This window comes from Coffea arabica, chromosome 10e (assembly GCF_036785885.1).
Source record: "Coffea arabica cultivar ET-39 chromosome 10e, Coffea Arabica ET-39 HiFi, whole genome shotgun sequence".
NCBI classification, from domain to species: Eukaryota; Viridiplantae; Streptophyta; class Magnoliopsida; order Gentianales; family Rubiaceae; genus Coffea; species Coffea arabica.
Genome location: NC_092328.1, coordinates 12230479 through 12249402, shown reverse-complemented (window position 1 = coordinate 12249402; position 18924 = coordinate 12230479). Strand labels below are relative to the sequence as shown.

At 32.7% G+C, this 18924-nt stretch overlaps 2 protein-coding genes across 2 annotated transcripts; one reads left to right on the top strand and one right to left on the bottom strand.

Moving 5' to 3' along the window:
• Positions 1–342: 342 nt before the first annotated feature.
• Positions 343–1158, bottom strand: LOC140015105 (uncharacterized protein At4g02000-like). The gene has a single exon (XM_072066989.1). It carries the CDS (start codon positions 1156–1158, stop codon positions 343–345), a length of 816 nt encoding a protein of 271 aa, XP_071923090.1.
• Positions 1159–4001: 2843 nt separating this feature from the next.
• LOC140015390 (uncharacterized) lies at positions 4002–10833 on the top strand. Its single transcript, XM_072067906.1, has 5 exons — positions 4002–4389; positions 5263–5336; positions 5453–5556; positions 5635–5700; positions 10207–10833. The coding sequence occupies exons 1-5, from the start codon at positions 4322–4324 to the stop codon at positions 10477–10479; spliced, it is 585 nt and encodes a 194-aa protein (XP_071924007.1). The 5' UTR covers positions 4002–4321; the 3' UTR covers positions 10480–10833.
• Positions 10834–18924: the final 8091 nt, after the last annotated feature.

Sequence of the window (18924 nt, the reverse complement as noted above, 5' to 3'; positions counted from 1 at the left end):
TTGCTAAAGAGAACCATTACTAGGCCCATCATCGATGAGCATAGTATTTGAAGTATCCTCAAGTGTTTCCAAAGTAAGGTTCTATCATTTATCTTTAACAAAGTCAGAATTTGAGATCGTGTCCTTATCTGTATTAATAACAGCGCCTAATTCATTCCCGTCATGATTAGGAGATGATTGAAGAGATTTTTTTATAGCCAAATCCTTATCCCCGCCTAAGATGTTTGGTTCCCGTTCCATAGACAACGATAATGCCTCATCCTCTATACAAGAATTATGCACAACTTGAGCATTCGCACCCTTATCAATAGACTTTGAATTTTGAATCTCACAAATTTCCTGCTAGACATCTCCTTTCGCTATGTTAATTCCTCCTTTGCTAGAAAACCTCTCCGTCATCTTCGCATGAGAAAACGAGGGAACACCATTGTTGAACTTGACCCAAGCTTTGAATGGAAGTTCCTTTTTATCAGCAGCAGGATCTGAAAGGTGCTCTTCGCAGTCGCGATCTCCATGACCAAAGTGGCCACAATAGAAACAGATGTTTAGGAGTCTTTCATACTGCAAGAGAAGCTTAAACTCTTTCCCTCCATGTGAGATCAGCATCATTCGCCTCAGTGGTTGATAGATATCCAAGGAGACTCGGATGCGCATATATTTACCCCATAGCAAGCCATCTACATCAGTATCTACTTCCACAAAAGAGCCCAGGCAGTCACCAATTACTTTTGCAGATTCAATGGGCATCAGGTCCAGAGGGACGTTGAAAACCCGGACCCATAAACAACAATGAGAGAATGGAATTTGTGGAACAGGAACATCTCCTTTGTATTTAGAGAGGACAAGCAATTTTTGATCAAACGACCATGGTGAACCATGCAACACTCGGGTTTTATCTACTGGGTGAAAAAATCGAAAGAGAGCAATATTCTCACCAACTATGGTATGCGACATACCATGCGGAGGGCTCCAAACTCCTTTTAAAGTAGTTGCCAGGACTTCCATGTTAATGGGCTTCATGGAAATAATCTTACCAAGAAGGCATAGAGAGCCCTTACGTTGCATGGCAGATTGTGATAAGGAAGGAAGCACAACCCGATTTGATTCGCCTTCCCCGATAGACAAGTTAGCGCACAATTGTTCCAATTCCTCAGCCATCAAGGGATTATGAATCGCACGAACGCACTAAGCCAAGGAATAACAAAGATGAAGAAATGCTCTGAACTATGAGACTACACTGCAAAAGGAAAAGTTAGTAAGGAAATAAAATACTATAGAATAGAGAAGACAGAGACCAAAACCGAAAAAAGGGAAACAGTCCACAAGAAGAGAAGTATGGGAGCGGCATGGGATAGAGAAAAGAAAGAAATCACACGATAGAAAACTAAACTTTCACTGGATTTTGAGAGGACTCAAAACCCTAGGAAAGACTAAGGCTTGCAAACGCAGGAAGGACCCCACAGAGAGAAACTCATGGGATGACGTTAATTGATTCAGTTCTTAATCTATTCAAACGCGTTTGATAACCAAAAATAAAATATATGAATTAAGTAAGTAACACTGAATTTTCTAAGAAAACTTACTTTAAAAAATAAGTAATACGGTATTCGCTTATTATTTAATGTGATATATACTCAAATGTATCAAATTTAATATTAACAATTAGGCCTATCAATCAAACCATTTCACCCAAGTTTTAACAAATCCAAACTCGACTCATATAGTTGGTGCCACTTTTGCAATTCAGGCTATGAGTTTCGAGCTGATAAATGTGAAACTCATACTTGACTCACAAAATACTTGGACTGTGAGCCTAATTTGGATTTAGCCCAAACTTACTTATTGCTCCTTAATTGTTTTAATATAATTACTATAATTATTAAGTTATAAAGTTAATTTAACATCCACAAAATCACAACATTAAAACTATACACGAACTAGTAATGGTTCATTAAAAAGTATATAAAACAAGAATTTTTCATCAATAATATATCCAATTAGTTCAAAGTACATGAAAAATAATAATAAAATATGATGAACCGTCAATATATCTTCTAAGTCCTCAATTTGCTCGTACTAAGATTTGTCCTTCTGAATCTGTTGACATAAGTTTATATATATAATATTTCTTATATATATTAATATTTTGGCACATAACTCATAAGTATTAGTATTAGTATTAGTATTATATATATATATCAAAATATGAATATATTATATACAATAATATACATAGATGCAACTTAAAGGACCAAACTTATATCATGTTTGAGCTTAATAAGGCCCAATCTTGACTCAGATTTAATTCAGACCTAATATTTAGTCTCCAACTCAACCCAGTTTAATGAAAAGTTAAGTTCATTAGATTTTTCTCGAATCAAGTGGGTCGAGTGGACCGAGGTCAAGTTGATCCGACCCCTTTAACAGTTTTATTGATAAATTTATAATTTAACGAATTTTGATTTTAAATTTGAGACTTTAATTTTCAGATTTCAATTCTGTGAAATGCAGCATAAGTCTTTAATGGAATAAAACGCATCAGACTTCCAAACTAAACAACACAGCATTCCATGACCAATATCAATATTCATATTGAGGGGGCGTTTGGTAAGAGGGTATCGGATTCGGAGAATGGAATGAACCCCATAAATGGTGTTTGGTTCACTGGAATGGGAATTGAAATCTTGGAATGATTTCTAAAAATTTGGTGTTTCTCCATTCCCAAGTATTTTGGTGGGTTTTGTCCGATTCCCAAGTTTGATTCCAAGAAACAAATCCAATTACATATTATAATTATACAATGATATAATTAATATTTATATATATTATATATATTATATATTATAATATATACATATATATAATATATTATAATATTAGTACATTATATAAATATATATTATAATTATTTAGCTAAATATAATTATATTTATATAATATATATTATAAATTTATTAATATTATGTAATAATATATTTATAATATATATGTATATTTATAAATGCATATTATATGTGCATATGATTATAATATACACATGTATATAATATTAATAAATTATATAATTATATTTATATTTATATTTATTATTTTAAATACAATAATATATAATAATTACTATATCTAATATTAATATGCATTATACTTATATAAAATATGAGTACAATTAATATTTATATATTATATAATTATAATTATGTATTTATTTTATAGCGTTTGTATAATTATAATTAATTATATATATAATATTTAATTTAATTAGTTACAAACTTATAATAATGATGTTATTGTATTATATAATTATATATTATAATTATTTAGTTAAATATAATTATACTTATATAATATATATTATAAATTTATTAATATTATATTTATAATATATATGTATATTTATAAATGTATATTATATGTGCATATAATTATAATATATACATGTATGTAATATTAATAAGTTATATAATTATAATAATAATTATTTTAAATATAATAATATATAATAATAACTATATTTAATATGTAATATATATTATATTTATATAAAATATTTGTATATATTATATAATTATATAATTATATTTAATTATATATATAATATTTAATTTAATTAGTTACAAACTTATAATGATAATATTATTATCTAAATTTACTAATACATTTATACTAATATATTTACTAATACCTTTATACTAATATATTTAATTAGTGAAAATTTCTTATATCTCATTTACAAAGAGCCAATAATTATCATTTATGATGTGATTTATAATATATTTATTATATTCCATTCCGAAAGAGTCGACGAACCAAACATCAATTATAGTAATGATACACATTCCAGGTACTTGAACCAAACAAATATATTGGAATGAATGACCTCATTCCAAACCCAGAATATCCGATTCCGAATCCGAATCCGATTCCGATGTGCGAACCAAACGCCACCTGAGTCTATGATCCTTAATTCGATTCCGATTCCAGAATTTGAACCAAACGCCACCTTCTTCTTATGAACCTGTAGAACCTTCATCCACCTTTAGGTTGCACTTCATTCCCCCAACAGACTGCTCAGTCCACAAATCCTTACTCGATCCCTATTCCTCAACCTGGAAAGAATTCCAATCCTTCGTCCTCAAATAGCCACCACAATCATAAGCCTAGCAGCAACTCCGATACCCCTCCGCGACCGCTTTGTGCCGCCTAGTAACCCCTTCAATCATCATGTACACTCCAGTAAAATTTCCATCTTGAACCCAGGAAGAAAGATAAAGAAAATCCCCCCAAAAAGGAGTGAAGAAAAGAGACTAGTAGTGAATTAATAATGGTGGTGGCTTCGGGAACCAATCCCTTTGCTAAGGAGATGGCTATCAGAAGACGTATTGCCGGAATGTACGCTTTAAAACCCCGTCTTCTGTCTATTTATTTATTCTTCTATGTAATTATGTTCGAGTTATCATCTCTTCCTAAGAATGTTAATTGGGTTCTTTTCTTCAGTTCAATTTGTTGATCTTATGTTATTATTTTATTTACTTAAATTGTTAGTCTAATTGTTTCTTGTGTCTTTTGTTATAATACTTTAAATGAGTTTTTGCAGAAAGATTTTGAATTAATGGTGAATATTGAATAATAAGTAGATAAAGAATTTGCATTGGCATCTTGCAAATTGATTCAAATTATTCAGTTTTCACTTTGTTAAAGTTTCTACAAAAGCAAGAAACTTTTGATGTTTTAGTGAAGTTAATTGGAATGACCTGCCCTTCTTGGAGTGTTGTTTTTCTTTTTCGATTTTTTTCCCCTCTTTGTAGTAACTTTTTGGTTTTTCTTTGGTTAAGCAGACTTGAATTGAAGGGAAAAATCATTAGAATTGTGAGAAAATGTTAGCTTTATGTTAAGCAGTTTTACGGGTAGAGGAAGAGGGGCTCTTTTTTCTTCGCTATATTTGGTTGAGATTTCAATTTTGAGGCACAAGCTTTTCAAGTGATGTACATTCCTACTTTTTTGTGTATCCAAAATATATTTTATTCCTTTCTGTTTGTGTATCTAAAGAACAATTGGCATTACGGCCTAGTTTAGAGAGAGAGAGAGAGAAGTAAGTAAATGGATGTTAATAATACTATAGAATGGAGATTTTGTTCTCGAATAACTGAGCGTTATTATTATGGATTTTCATTCCTTTCAGTTTGATGTTGCTTTGTTGGTTACTTGTTTTAATTATCATTTTTATCCCTTATTGATTAGATTTTTTGTCTTATAACATCTCAGATTTAACAAAAGAGAAGAAGATTTTCCTTCTTTCAGGGAGTATAATGATTATTTAGAAGAAGTGGAGGATATGTGTAAGTTAAATTCAAGTGGCCTATCAAGCACAAAAGGAGTTTTTTTTCTTTTATTTCTATTTCTTAGTTGAACCTGTTGTCTATTGTAGTCAAGATTTTTCTCTTCTATCTTGCAGTAGTTAATTTAATTGAAGGAATAGATGTTCCTGCTATTGAAGCAAAGATTGCTCAATATCAGAGAGAAAATGCTGAACAGATCATGATTGCTCAAGCTCGTAAGGTTGGTAGATATATTTCTTCTAATGTATCACCAATTAGTAATATATGTTCTCTCTTTTGTGACTCTTTGCTCTAGTAGGCTGAAGAGTATGCTGCAGCTCTCACAGCAAGCAAGGGGCAGAATGGGCAAGCTGACAATGATACGGTGAGTTTTCTATTGGCTAAGATCTATTGTAGGTTTTTTTTTTTCTACACTATGTAGTAATTGGAGAATTATGTGCAATAGAACGTGTTCTTCTATTTTCTCATCCTTCATCAGCTGCTGATCGCTTATTTTAGCTTCATTGAGTTTCAAACTCGTTGCATTTTTTATAGTTTCTTTCAAAGATAAGCTTAATACCTTGTTTTGTACCTTCTACAGTTAGTCAGTAGCTGTGATCTGAGTAATTGGTTGTTTTTTTTCTTGTTGGGCATGCCATTTAGTTCTCTTAAGCTAGTTTTTCTTCCCCTCCTTTTTTTTTTGTTTTTTTGGGGGGGGGGGGGGGGGGGGGGGGTGCTCTTTGTCTTGACTGATGATCAATTTGTTGCTCTTCTTCTGTAAATTCAAATTGAAATGCCTTCACTTTTTAAAGTGAAAATTAAGTTGGTTGGTCCTGAGTTGTCCTTCCTCTTTTGTGTTTATCTGTCAACCAGAGTTTTGCGTAGTAGAAGCACTCATATATCCTATTCTGATGGTATGTTTCTCCTTATAATGATTCACTCCTAAAACGAGGATGCTTACCTTTGATGGGATACCTTCATTTATATGATATTTTTTAATCTTCTGCAAATTGTAAAGACGAGCCCTTTGTAATCTCCTCAAAAAATAAGGCACAGCATTTGACGTGTGGAATTTCACACTTTGGAGACAATTGCTATCCATTGTGACCTTTCATTGGCTAATGAAAAACTGACTGGACTTATTGGGGACTCCTTATCCATTGGAGCCAAAGTAAATTTTCCTTTAATGAAGGATACTATCAAAGGTTTTCCTCAACTGCATTGCTGAATCTAACTCATTCATTAACTCTTGAACCAACAGCAAATGGTAGCGTTTAATGGTCATAGAGTTCTTATGTTTTCACCATAACCAAACACCATATTGCAAGATAGATTAACCCACAATTTCTTTTATTTGTTGATAGAAAAGGTAGAATGGAAACACTGACTAAGAAAAAGGACAAGGAAGAACAAGTGAATGAAGAATAGTCTTTTCAGCTATGCGTTTCAAAATGCCTTGTGGTTGTTTGTATATGTAGAACTGTCCTTATACAACCTGGCATCTTCTTTTCCTTCACCCTCCAGAGAAGTGCTTTCTTGTAGCCCCCCCTTCTTTTCTCGTGTTTCAAAGTTTATTTGTTTATGCCAAATGACTTTCTGTTGGGCTGCGTAAAGGTGATAGAAGTGGATTCTTGTAGTGAAAGTAAAAATTTTAAAAATGCTGGACGAGCTGGGACTTGATAGGGACATCAAGAGCTTATCTGATGCTTCCATTGGTAGAGGAGGCTGTTAAATCATTAGCTGCACGTGAAGCCTTACTCTTAGTCTTGAAAAATGAAGAACAGTCAGTAATGCATCGTTCTGCTCCTTCATTCTGCTTAACCACTTTGCAATGATTTTGAAGGGAAAAGACGCGTACAAGCAGGTTAAGAGGGTCAATTGCATTACAGAGAACTACTGTAATGTGCTGGGCTTCTAGACATGGTCTACCAAAATTTTTGCAGTGATCCAGCTTGTGAATGCTTTATGTTAAATAATCTAGATGGAGAAAGACCTCAATGCTGAGCTCCGCTGTTTCTTTTTTTTTTTTTGTTAAGTTTCCAACCCATAAAAAGACTTGTTCTACTTGTGGTCCTGGTTGCCTTTGAGCCTGAGTTTTCTGAAATTTGGGGCTATGTAAGATGGTTATGCAAAAAATGCATGATAGAAGGTACCAATCATCCTTAATCTTTACCCAGGCTCAATGCTGTATGGACCTAAGTAGGTGCAAGTTGAATTTTTCAGATTCATAAAGTTGTGTTAGTGGATGTATGGACGTGTTGTGACTTGTTAGTGGCCGTTCTTGGTTTTGTAGGTTTTGAGCTAGGGAAAGATCTATCTCAAGTCTACTAAATGAAGAATGAACTAATGCCGAAACTTCATTCTTTCTGGAATTGTTGGTTTGCCAAGATATATTAAGACTGTTCTACTACTACCAGTAGTCCTGGTAGCTTTTAAGATTAAGTTTTCTGAAATTTGGGGTTATATGAGATGTTGATGCCAGAGGTGCACAGTAGATTAGTGCTAATTGATTTTTATCTTACCCAGGCCTGGTATACTATGGACTATAGGAGATTCAAGTTGTATTTCCTGATACATAGTGTTGTGATTGATGTGTCAATGTGCTACGAGGTAAAGCTTCGTTCTGTTGCTATGTGTGGTGGCTTGCCCTCTATGTAGGCATGACATGGTGGGATGCTGACAGTTGCAGATTTAGAATTGCAATGATGTAGTGGGATGGAGACACACACTCAACATACAGTGAGTGAAAGTGAGTAAGAAAGAGAGAGGTGATAATTAAAGCAGCATTGGCAACAGAAAGCAGCAGAGAAAAGAGATAGATAAGGGGAAAAAGAAAGTGATGTGGGGGCAAATAGATAAATGCACAAAGAAAAAAAGAGGAAAATCAACGTTTGGTTCAATGTGAAGTGTTTTCTGGAAATATTTTTCATTGAAGCCATTTTTTAAAAGAAAATATTTGGTTTTCCCCCTATATTTTAGGTGATTGGTACTACCCACCGAATACTCCTGCTCCCACTCCTCCCTCCCACCTTCCCCAATTGCAGCACCCTTCACCTCCACTGCCACCACGACCACAATCAACCATGGCACCATCTTTTACATTTAAATTCAAGATAATATCCAAATTAAAAACTTTTTGAAGGTAACAATCAGTTCGCCCAAAAAAAAAAAGATTAAAGTGAAGGCTCCTTTATAGTTTACCCGGATTACTAAAACATCAATTAAGGACCATCTTGATATTACATTTAGATCTGCCTGCATTTGTGGGAGGGGGAGTAAGAATAGCAAAGAGGAGGAGAGGCCTCAGGTGAGGTAGTTACTGGTTGTTATTTTAGTGAAAGACTTGAAGGCTTTATTACATTTTGGAAACTGGAAAGTGCTAGTCAGCCTTCCTATATTTCTAGTTTGAATATGCATGGACAGTTGTACAAGGCCAATTGTAAATAGCTTGGAAAACCTCCTCAGCAGATTCTTGTGAGAAGTTGTTTTACGGAGATCAGTAAAAGATTTACATTTCTAAAATTTTTTCCTAGATGAAAATGTAATTGAACACTAGAAAACTTGGAAAACTTTTTCTAGAAAATTTTTTGTGCTGAAACCAACAAAGTCAAAGTAGAATTGGTTTATGTTGGGGGAACTCTAGTTAAAAACATGAATGTATGAACTACTTATGATACTTCATTTGCGGGTTTCCATTACTTGTACCTATTGTCACATCCCCGATTTATTAGCTTCTGTCATGTTTTATATCTATTGTGTATGCTATCAACCAACTACCAAGTAGACATTCAGTTCATGTTTAGGGCATGACACATCATGGTTCTGGTTTATGTGTACTCTTTGTGCATGCATGTGCATGTTTTCTCCAATATGTCCCAACATTTTGAACTTTTGGGGTAATATTCGTGTAATATGGACTTCTTGGTCTATCTTACACTTCTAAGATAGATAATGCACTATTAACCTAGTTAGGTTTGATTCTACCAGGAACAAAAGTTAAAGGCTAGCTCATAAGAAAGAAATTCTTGAAAAATGAATGAGAAGAAAGATTTATTATAGTATTTGTGAGGTGATGATTGATGTGCTGAGTAAGTCAAGTTGAAAGCAAACTCTCTGTAGTTAGATGGACAGAGATAAACAGTATTGATGGGTGAAAAATGTGGAAGAGATGAACAAAGAACTTGTGAAATGAGAGTGCCACATTGTGCACAACACTACCTGAAAGATCTATAGCTATTCCGTTACTTAGATTGCATGTTCGGGTATTTAACTTGTATGATATGCTTTCATCTCATTTCATTAGTCTGCAGCCATGAAGCCTCTTCATTCAAAATGCAGCACTAGTGCCAACTAAATTATGCCAAAATTAGTGCATCCACATATCCATGAACGCCCTTATTACTTGCTTGGGTCAGTGTTGCTTTGGTCACACCACATTGTGCTATCAGGAGAATTCAACTTACATGTTGAAATTTAGTTTTTTTTTTTATGAATACAACCAGGCTATTATAACTCAAGTTTAGCCAGTTGATTTGCAATCAGCATGACTTATTCTACTTCTAAAGAAACTTATGGCCATGACAATAAGCTTTCCTTTGCCAAATACCTTGGAGGCCTTTCTTTATGTACTGTACATATGAGAAGTCTTGTTCAAGCTGACGAAACTACCACGTTCATCAAAAGAAATTGGTTTATTTAATGCAGGATATGATTTCTGAGTTACTTTCTGTGTTTCAATGCCTTCTTTGTACTGTCTTTAAGGATTCATGAATGATTTGCTGCTTTCTATATTGGACAAGGAGCAGTCCTGTTTTAGTTTATTATTTGTAACCCCATTATTTTCTCATGCTTGCTGTGTTGTTGACTAGCTTTTGCGTCTTCAATGATGCAGCTCATGAGCCAAAGCTCTCAAGCAGGTACAAGTACTGGTGCACAAGGCCAATATGCCCCAGCCATTGCCGGAGGAACAATTCCCCAGCCACGCCCAACAGGCATGGCACCCCAACCCGTCCCACTTGGGTCTGGTCCTGATATATTCATGCATGATGAAGACGAAGAAAAAATAAAATTGCGAGGAGAAAAAGCTGCAAGGGCAGGAGGTTGGAGTCTAGACTTGAGCAAGAAAAGAGCACTTGAAGAAGCCTTTGGAAGCATTTGGATATAGTTTTTGGTCGTTGGGATTTTATGAGGAACCACAACTTTCTCTAAGTGTAACACGTGCAGAGTTTCAAGAACATTTAAGAGTTTAAAATATCTTCCTCTACTGGATGGTGTTAACAATCACTTCCTGGAGAGGCAAATATTGAGGCAATATTTGGATATTTAGCAGGGATTTTTTGACTTATAACATTGTTGTAATGCTTGAAATGTTGGCAAGCTCCCGACGTCCTCCTCCCTCCCCCCACCCTTCCCCTCCCAGAAAACCACAAAACAACCACACAAAAAAGTGCTTCAAAATGTGTAACTGTATTCATGTCTTCTATCTTACTGTATTTCTATCCTAGGCTAGATTTTGCTACGTTCTTGCGAGTTACAGACTTGATTTTACTGCATTTTTGCCCATTGAACTGATCAGAAGCTCGAGCTTTTCCCCATAAAGCAGCTACCTGGAGGACTTTGTCAGAAACATAGATTTATTCTTATTATCTTGGGTCTCCATAAAGAGCATGATTTTGGTTTTTTTTTTTTTTTTTTTTGGTGGACATTTGAACCTAGGGGACCTGAAATCTATTTTCTGGAAAGCAGTGTGAAGAAAGATGTTACTCTAAATCCCAGATACCAAATCCAATGGTTGGTTTCCAGCGGGCATTTTACCATGGATATATGTACATCTAAAGGGCCACTCAGGACTATCATCCACAGTGGTTCCAATTTTCATAGTGTCCAAAAGTGAAAAGCTAATTCGAAAGACTTCCAAGAACCACAAGAAATTTCAGTTTTCTGTGTCAATTTTTTCCTTTGCAAGATTTCCTCGTGTTTAAAAATGTCTCATAGGAAATCCACATTTTTTGCACCAACTCCAGGGGAAAAGGTAACTGACATGGTATGATTAAGGAGAATATAAATGTTCAGCTAACGCTTACAAAAAAGTAATAGCTGCATCGTAGCCTAAGATGGAATTTGCCCATCAATAGCTCTTTTGGCCTTTTTCAGCTAAACATGAATACCAGTTGATAACACCTCCATCTACTGCAAAGGGAATTTAAAAAAGCTAGAATAGACCATAGAAATCTTGATGGTAAAATGCTTCATCCCAGTTGAGTCAATGGTTTGTCTAACTGCTCTAAACAATCTTATGAATGAAAAGAAAACCACAAAAAAAAAAAAGAAGAAAACTCCAATTCAGACCAAAACTCAGGTAAATTTGACCCAAAAAAATAAAGAAAGAAGAAAAGTCTGGTCAAAAATCAAAACCAAAGCGTCCTTTGATGCTTTATGACTTGCAGGGAAATAGGAATGTAACCTTACATGGACCCAAATGTTCAAACACACGTTTGAGGGCTCGTCGGGTAGCATGCGGACTACGTATGACTGAGGAATAACGCTTTTCTTAGATTTTGCAACCATCACCAGTCATATACCTTTGCTTTTTCTTCTTTTTTTTTTTTGTGAAAAAGACATCACCACATATGAAATAGATAGAAAGGATGGTATATTGATACGCAAAGAAAATGCACTTTTCAGATATCTTTTGCTTTTGCTCTATTCAAGTCAAAGCCAACCTTCCACCATCCTCCCTCTTGTTCTTACAAGATTTTATCTGAACTCGTACAATTTTGGTGTAAATATAAATTTAGTTTGTGTACATGAACTCGATGAAAAAAAATCAAATCTTATAGAAATTACACAAATCTTTATAAAAATCTTATAACACAAATCTTTATAAGACATAGCTAGGGCAGATAAAAAAAAAAAAGAAGAAAAAAAATCGAAGCCTATAATTTATATTTATATTATTTGTTGTTTTAAATAAAATCTACTTCATATTATAATAGTTTCTTAACTTTTCCAGTACTAGACTTGTAAGGAATGACCAATGTAGACATATTGACTGCTAACCCCTTTGTTTAGACATGCTTCATGCTTTCAACCTAACCCCAAAATCATTTCTTTTGTTTTTCAGGTCTTTGCTTCCATTTGGATGAGATCTCCACTTCATCTTTACATGTCCATCCAATAATTGATATGAATCTTGCCTTTTCAATTTTGTGTATCAAAATATCTTATGGATATCCTATAAAAAAAAATGGAAAAATTTGAACACGAAGGCAGGCAAGATAAGGGGGACGAAAGAGATTGATGGGAACATAAAAAATTTTGATGTGAGGTCTCAAACAGATGCCCATGCCCAGTTGATTAGAAAGTTTCCATTTATATACAGTTCTTCATCCAGATATAGACTTGTTTAATTTGTGCATCCAATTCTAAATTTTTGCATGAGTTACAAGGAAAATAGAGGTCTAAGGAATATTTTCTAATTTGTCTCATTAAAAATAATGCCATTGTTTATTTCTTTTTTAAAACAATATTTCACCAAAATCCAAATACGCATTGGATTTGCCATTATTTGGAAAGTTGCATCATAAACACAATTTTCAATTATCTTTCTATTTTTTTCGACCACTTTTATCTCTTATTCATCACATAACAAAAAAAAATACAGTATTATTCCAAAAAAAAATTCAAATAATCTTCCACCCAAACACATTGATTTTTTTTTTTTAGAGGAAGAACACTTTAGCACCAAAAGGAGATTAGAAAAAATACCAAATACGAAGAAAAAAAGGAGTCTCTTCTACTAAATTAATAGGACCCAAAAAAAAATTTTTGGTCACTATCAATTATTTGGATAGGGTATTATTTGAAATATTATTTGGAATAATTACTGTAGCACTTTTTGTGATGTGATGTATGTGAGATAAAAAGGTAATTGGGACGATAAAAAGTTGTATTGGAAATTGTAATGGTGATATCAGCAAATATGTTTGGCCAAATAATCTACCGTCCAAACAAATCCATTATTTGTTTGTTTGTAATAAATAAGCAAATATTCAGACATATCCCAGCATCATGGGAAGTTTCTTTGACTATTTAATCCTCAATATAATACTACTATTTCCACTTTTCTTGCAAATGTAGCAAGCATTCAACCGGATCATCCGGCGTGATTTGTGAGAGTTGATAATCAGCTGTTTGCAATTCGTCATGACTCATGAGGATTAATTTAGGGTTTTAGACAAAATAAAAAGTTGTTAAATAAGCCCTGTTGGCTTTTTTAAACAAATCATGAGCAGCAACTTGATGTTGCAGCAAAGATACGAGAAGTATATGTTGACTAACGATATTAAACAATTACCACGGAATGCTTTGTTAAATTGTTGAACCCTATTTTGTGCTGTGCACAAGAAAAGGGTAATTCTTCTTAGTGTGCACTCAACATTTGTTGTGGAACATCAAGGGGTATGCTTTACAAAATGAAAAAAGGGTCATAAATGGATTGCATCACCTGAATAAATTGATAAAATTTGTCAGTTAATTTTTTTTCTTCAAAGTAAAAAGGTTTGTAGCATCTCTTAGTGTTTGGTAATTAAAGTACGGGTTTGTCAAACAAGTACTATCCAGTAAGTACCTGTTAAAATGTAGTTCATTTCTTAATATTTTAAAAAAGAAAAATTAATTAGAAAAAGTTTATAAATATAAAATAGGATAATAATTATTAGTCACGTATTTATAATAAGAAAGGTGTAATTTAAATATCTTATCAAGTGCCTGTTGAGTATCCATTAGAAAAACCTAAACGCATGAGTCTCTCCTCGTGGTTCATATGTAGAATATATAGGTACTCCTTCTTGTTGGCAAGTCAGATGGAACAAAAGACCCAACCACCTGTCATGGAATAACTATTGGTGTTGCCCAAACAAACATGTGATCAGAAATGAGCTCGTGAAGCATGTTGGAAAAACTAATAGAATTCGTATATTTAAAAAAAAAATGAAAAGGCAGTAGGTATCTAGTATTCAACAAATCTAGTTCAAAGAAGACAAATGAAGGGCTTATTCTCAATTGCATCTAATCCTCAAAAGTAGAATTAGAATAAAAAGACATCTATTTTGCTATTTTAATTTGATTATCGGCTTTTTACTTCCAAAAATTAAAAGCAGGTCTTGAAAAGACAATTGGAAACAGAACCAAAAAAAAAATCAATTTTTCGTTTTCAAAATCTATAATCAACTTTATTGTGTTTGGATTGCATATTTCCAAAGAAAAATTGTTACATTTTCCGTGAACACATTTTCTAATCATCTTTTCACCTCACATATATCAAATTGCTATAGTAATTTTTCTACAAAAAGTCCAGAAAAATGCAATCCAAACAAAGCCTATCCAGAAAAGTTTTTAGTAGTTCTTTTACAGTCATCTTAACAAAAACAAGGTAACCATGTCGTTCTGATGGTTTTTCTTGCACAAGTATACTATTATACACAAAACAATCACCAAATATATCAGTTAATTTGTATATATCACTTGTTAAATTTAGGGCAAATCTCTTCATTAAACACCCCCTACCAACCCAAAAAATAAAAAAGTAAATTTTTGGCCATTTTTGGCATTACGCGATAGCACGACTCGAACATGATCCAAAATTAGCAGGTATTAACACTACCCTAGTTCAAGTGGGTCATTATTGGATCAACCTGTTAATAACACGACTAAAAACGGGTCGGTTGGATCAGCCCACAAGTGGACACGTTAATCAGATAAAAAAAATAGCTCTTTTAGAATATTATAAATTATAGAGGCAATTTTGGTAGTCTCTAAAAACTAAAAACTTACAAACAAACTAATAAATTATCAACGTAATGCAAGATGACTCATTTGTTTTCCTCCAACTCATTTATCTAATTGTCTGCCTCTAAATTCCAAATCCTACACCCTATGGCCATGCATTTTTCTTAAAACCCAACCCCTAAATCATTTATCCAATTGTCTTCCTCTGCATTCCAAATCCCACACCCTACGGCCATAAATTTTTTCTTAAAACCCAACCCCTAAATCACAAGTTTTAAATCACAGATTTGGAACTTGCAAGTATATCGTTTGAGTAGGTAAGTTTAACAGTTACGATGATTTATTTGATCTTTCTATACGTCAGGCATGTGTTTTATATTGGTCACAATTTAAAAGAAAATATTTAAAAGATGATTTGACTGAGATTCAGTTGAAGTTTGTTTAACATCATTATGATATGCCAATTAATAAATGTATTGCGTTTGGAGTTGGAGTTGTACTAATGTTAATATGTTTTTGAAGTTTAAACTTTGACTTAATACAAAGCTACATGGTCTGATGATGAAAACTCAAAACAATAGATTTTCGTTTTCATTGGTTCCAAAGTGGTGACAACTAATATGTTTTTCTTTGTCCCAGTAATATGCTTTTTTTTTTACAAGAACAATTGATATTAGTTGTATAAAAATTTAGTACTTTTATGTATTCTCATACTATGTTGACCAAACATATTTCCTAAAAACTTTTAATTTTTTTTGACATTAATTTGTTAGTAAATCTTAAGTAAAAATTTCATCTTTGTATCAAATAGTGAGAGTATTTAGCTCCAATTTACAAGCCTGATCTTAAAATCTATAACCAAACAATTCATGTTGTATGAATTTTCTTTTTTTTCTATGTATTATGTTAAAAAAATTGAAAAATTTAATTTGAGGTTAATGATTTAATCTTATAAATAGGTTTGCTCATGTTACAAATGATTATTATGACATAAATTATTTAACGGATTGTCAACGCATTAATAAGCAGGTCATGACATGACATGACACAAAAATCTAATGGATTGGGTTGAGATTGAGGTTTTTCGACACGAATGCAACAACGACACGAAAATCTAATGGATTGGGATAAGGTTGAGGTTTTTCAACACGAACACAACAATAGCAGGACACGTTAATGACACGACACGACCTGTTGCAACCCCTAGATAAAACTTTAAACTGCATGGAACTATACATGCTAACGATTTCTACTGAGTCCTAATTAGTAATTAACTTGAAACTAAAATAATCTTTTCCATCAGAAACTCAAAACTTTCGATTTATCTTTTTTTATTTTGAAACCAATGAATACTTCTATGATACAGAAGTTGGTGCGGTCAAGGTCTTTTTTCGGGTGCTATAGGTATGTACTAGTTCAACTTCCATTTAATTCAGAAATTTTTGTTGTGTCACTTATTTGAAAAAGTATTACAGAATCATAGAAAAGTATCCAAATTCTTTCTTTTTGATTTACAGAATTCACCAACTACTTCTCACAGTTATCGAGGCTTAAACCTCATTTTAAGTCATGAGGGACAGAAACTCAACCTACTTTACCATTGAAATTTAATGAGTACTCCTATAGGTTATCTCATTGTTTTTTTTTTTTTAATAAACATGTCTCTTTCACATTCATCACAATATAAATCTTGACTTTTAAATTTTAATTAATTCAGTGGAACTAATTTGGTGCGATACTTTGATGCTTGCGACCAATAGATGATTTTGGCCGGATGTAATTATGTCACCATCACAGCAGAATGAAAAGACCATTCTGGCTGCAATCTTGAAATCAAGAATTCGACCAATAATTCAACTAAATCAGCTTCTTTGTGGGAAAAGAAAAGAATATAAAGAAATGAGGAAGCTTTAAAAAAGGATTTCGTTAAAAAATATGGAAAAATGAAGGCTGGTATTGTGCTTATTGAAAAGTATTCAAATTGACCTAATGCTTTCAGTTATTTGGAAAGCAGAGTTTTCTTGTGCTTTTTTTTTTTCCTTTTTGTATGACATTTTATGCTCATCATTAGAATCAAAAATTTGAAATTGTTGCTAGTTACGTAATTATTATTGGAAAGTTTTTAATATTTTGTCTGTCTTCTTTTCTTTCTTTTTTTTCATTCCAAGGATAGAATACATGCTTGCAAATGGGAAAAAAGAGATATGGGAGTTACCAACTGCCCCTATAGACAGATGAAATTTCTTGTCCTTTTTTTTAACATAAAAAAATCTAAAATTCAAATAATGTAGTTGTAAATAGTTTCAAAATCAATTTTTAGTTACTTCGAAGAAAGTGCTATACTTTATGGGTAAATTTTTGATACACAGATAATGTTACAAAACTCTGCCGACCAAAAGAATATAACATAAAATGTCGGCAGCTTGAAGATGAAAATAGAAAATATAGTCGGCAGTTCACAAAGCAGATAAAAGGGCCTGTCTAGAAACAGATTTAATTCCATTTCATTTATTAAGTGAAGTTAGGCACATAGGTTTCTAATAAAGAAATGATAGCTTTTTTGTGAATACATATCTTAACAAAAATTCTGAATTACCTTAGAAGAAGTCGATGAGTTTCTTATAGTAGTTGTTGTCATTCCTTAAATCTTATCAACATTGTTTCCAAAAACTGCTGGTTTACCAAAAACTTTCCAAAATACAATTACGCAATTTGCATGTTTTATTAACAAGATTGCTTAAAATCATCCAAAATTTGATTTACATCATACAAATTTGTACTAATGGCAAGTTAAATATGCTTTAAAAATAACATATTTGCAATTAAACAGATATGAAGATCTAAAAAATTATGAAATTTCAAAACATTTTTCAATAGAATAAATCGCTGCAACTCTCATCTCTGCATATTGCAAACGTCAGCTAATCAACTGCTTTAAGCTCTGACAATGACAGCAGTAACAGAGCCAGGATCTTTGTTCATGAGGTGCTAACATTAATGTTAGCTTAAATTTAAAATATGTTGGTTTGAAAATTTTAGTATAATCAAATATTTGTTATAAGTACACCAATCAATTTATTTACTATTACACATTCCTTTTAAAAATAAAGTTATTTACTGCTTGTGATTAACTATTTGCAATAGTTATCAGGTCATGTTATTTAATAAAATTGCATAGAGATTTTGAATATACATAAGACTACAAGATGTAAAGATCTAATATATAAACTAGGCTAATAATATGTACAAAACGTGACTATTAAAGGAATGTTTATTTCGCTTGTAATTTGTATTATTGGATATCTTAGAAGGTTCAACATAATAAAAAATTTGAATGGCAAAAAAAATGTAGCATTATATTGTAAGAGTAATTGAACAAAATTTTAACACTTTTGGGAGGGCAATTACAGGGTTGGAAGGAATATTATCAAATTTTAGGGACGGGAGACGGAAAGAGGTGAGCAATACTAAAAATGCGAAATTTTGTAGGCTACTCCACAGTTTTTTAATAATTGAGGGGATGCAATTGCACCCGATTAATGTGGTTCCACCACTGACTGATGGTGAGATTTGTCGAGATAGATCTAAAATACCAAAAAAAAATTCAGCTCTAAAATACATTTAGATAGCAACAAAATAAGAAAAAAAACTACTATTAAATCTCCAATTTGTTGAACTTTTCAAAGTAATTTCCAATTTGCATTTTCTACATTGATTCTTAGTGTCTTGAACTTATTTACTTTTCTGGATTACTACTCTTTGATATCATTACATAGTGACTTTGTCGATCCCATTTCCACTGGTACTTAGAGAGAGAAAT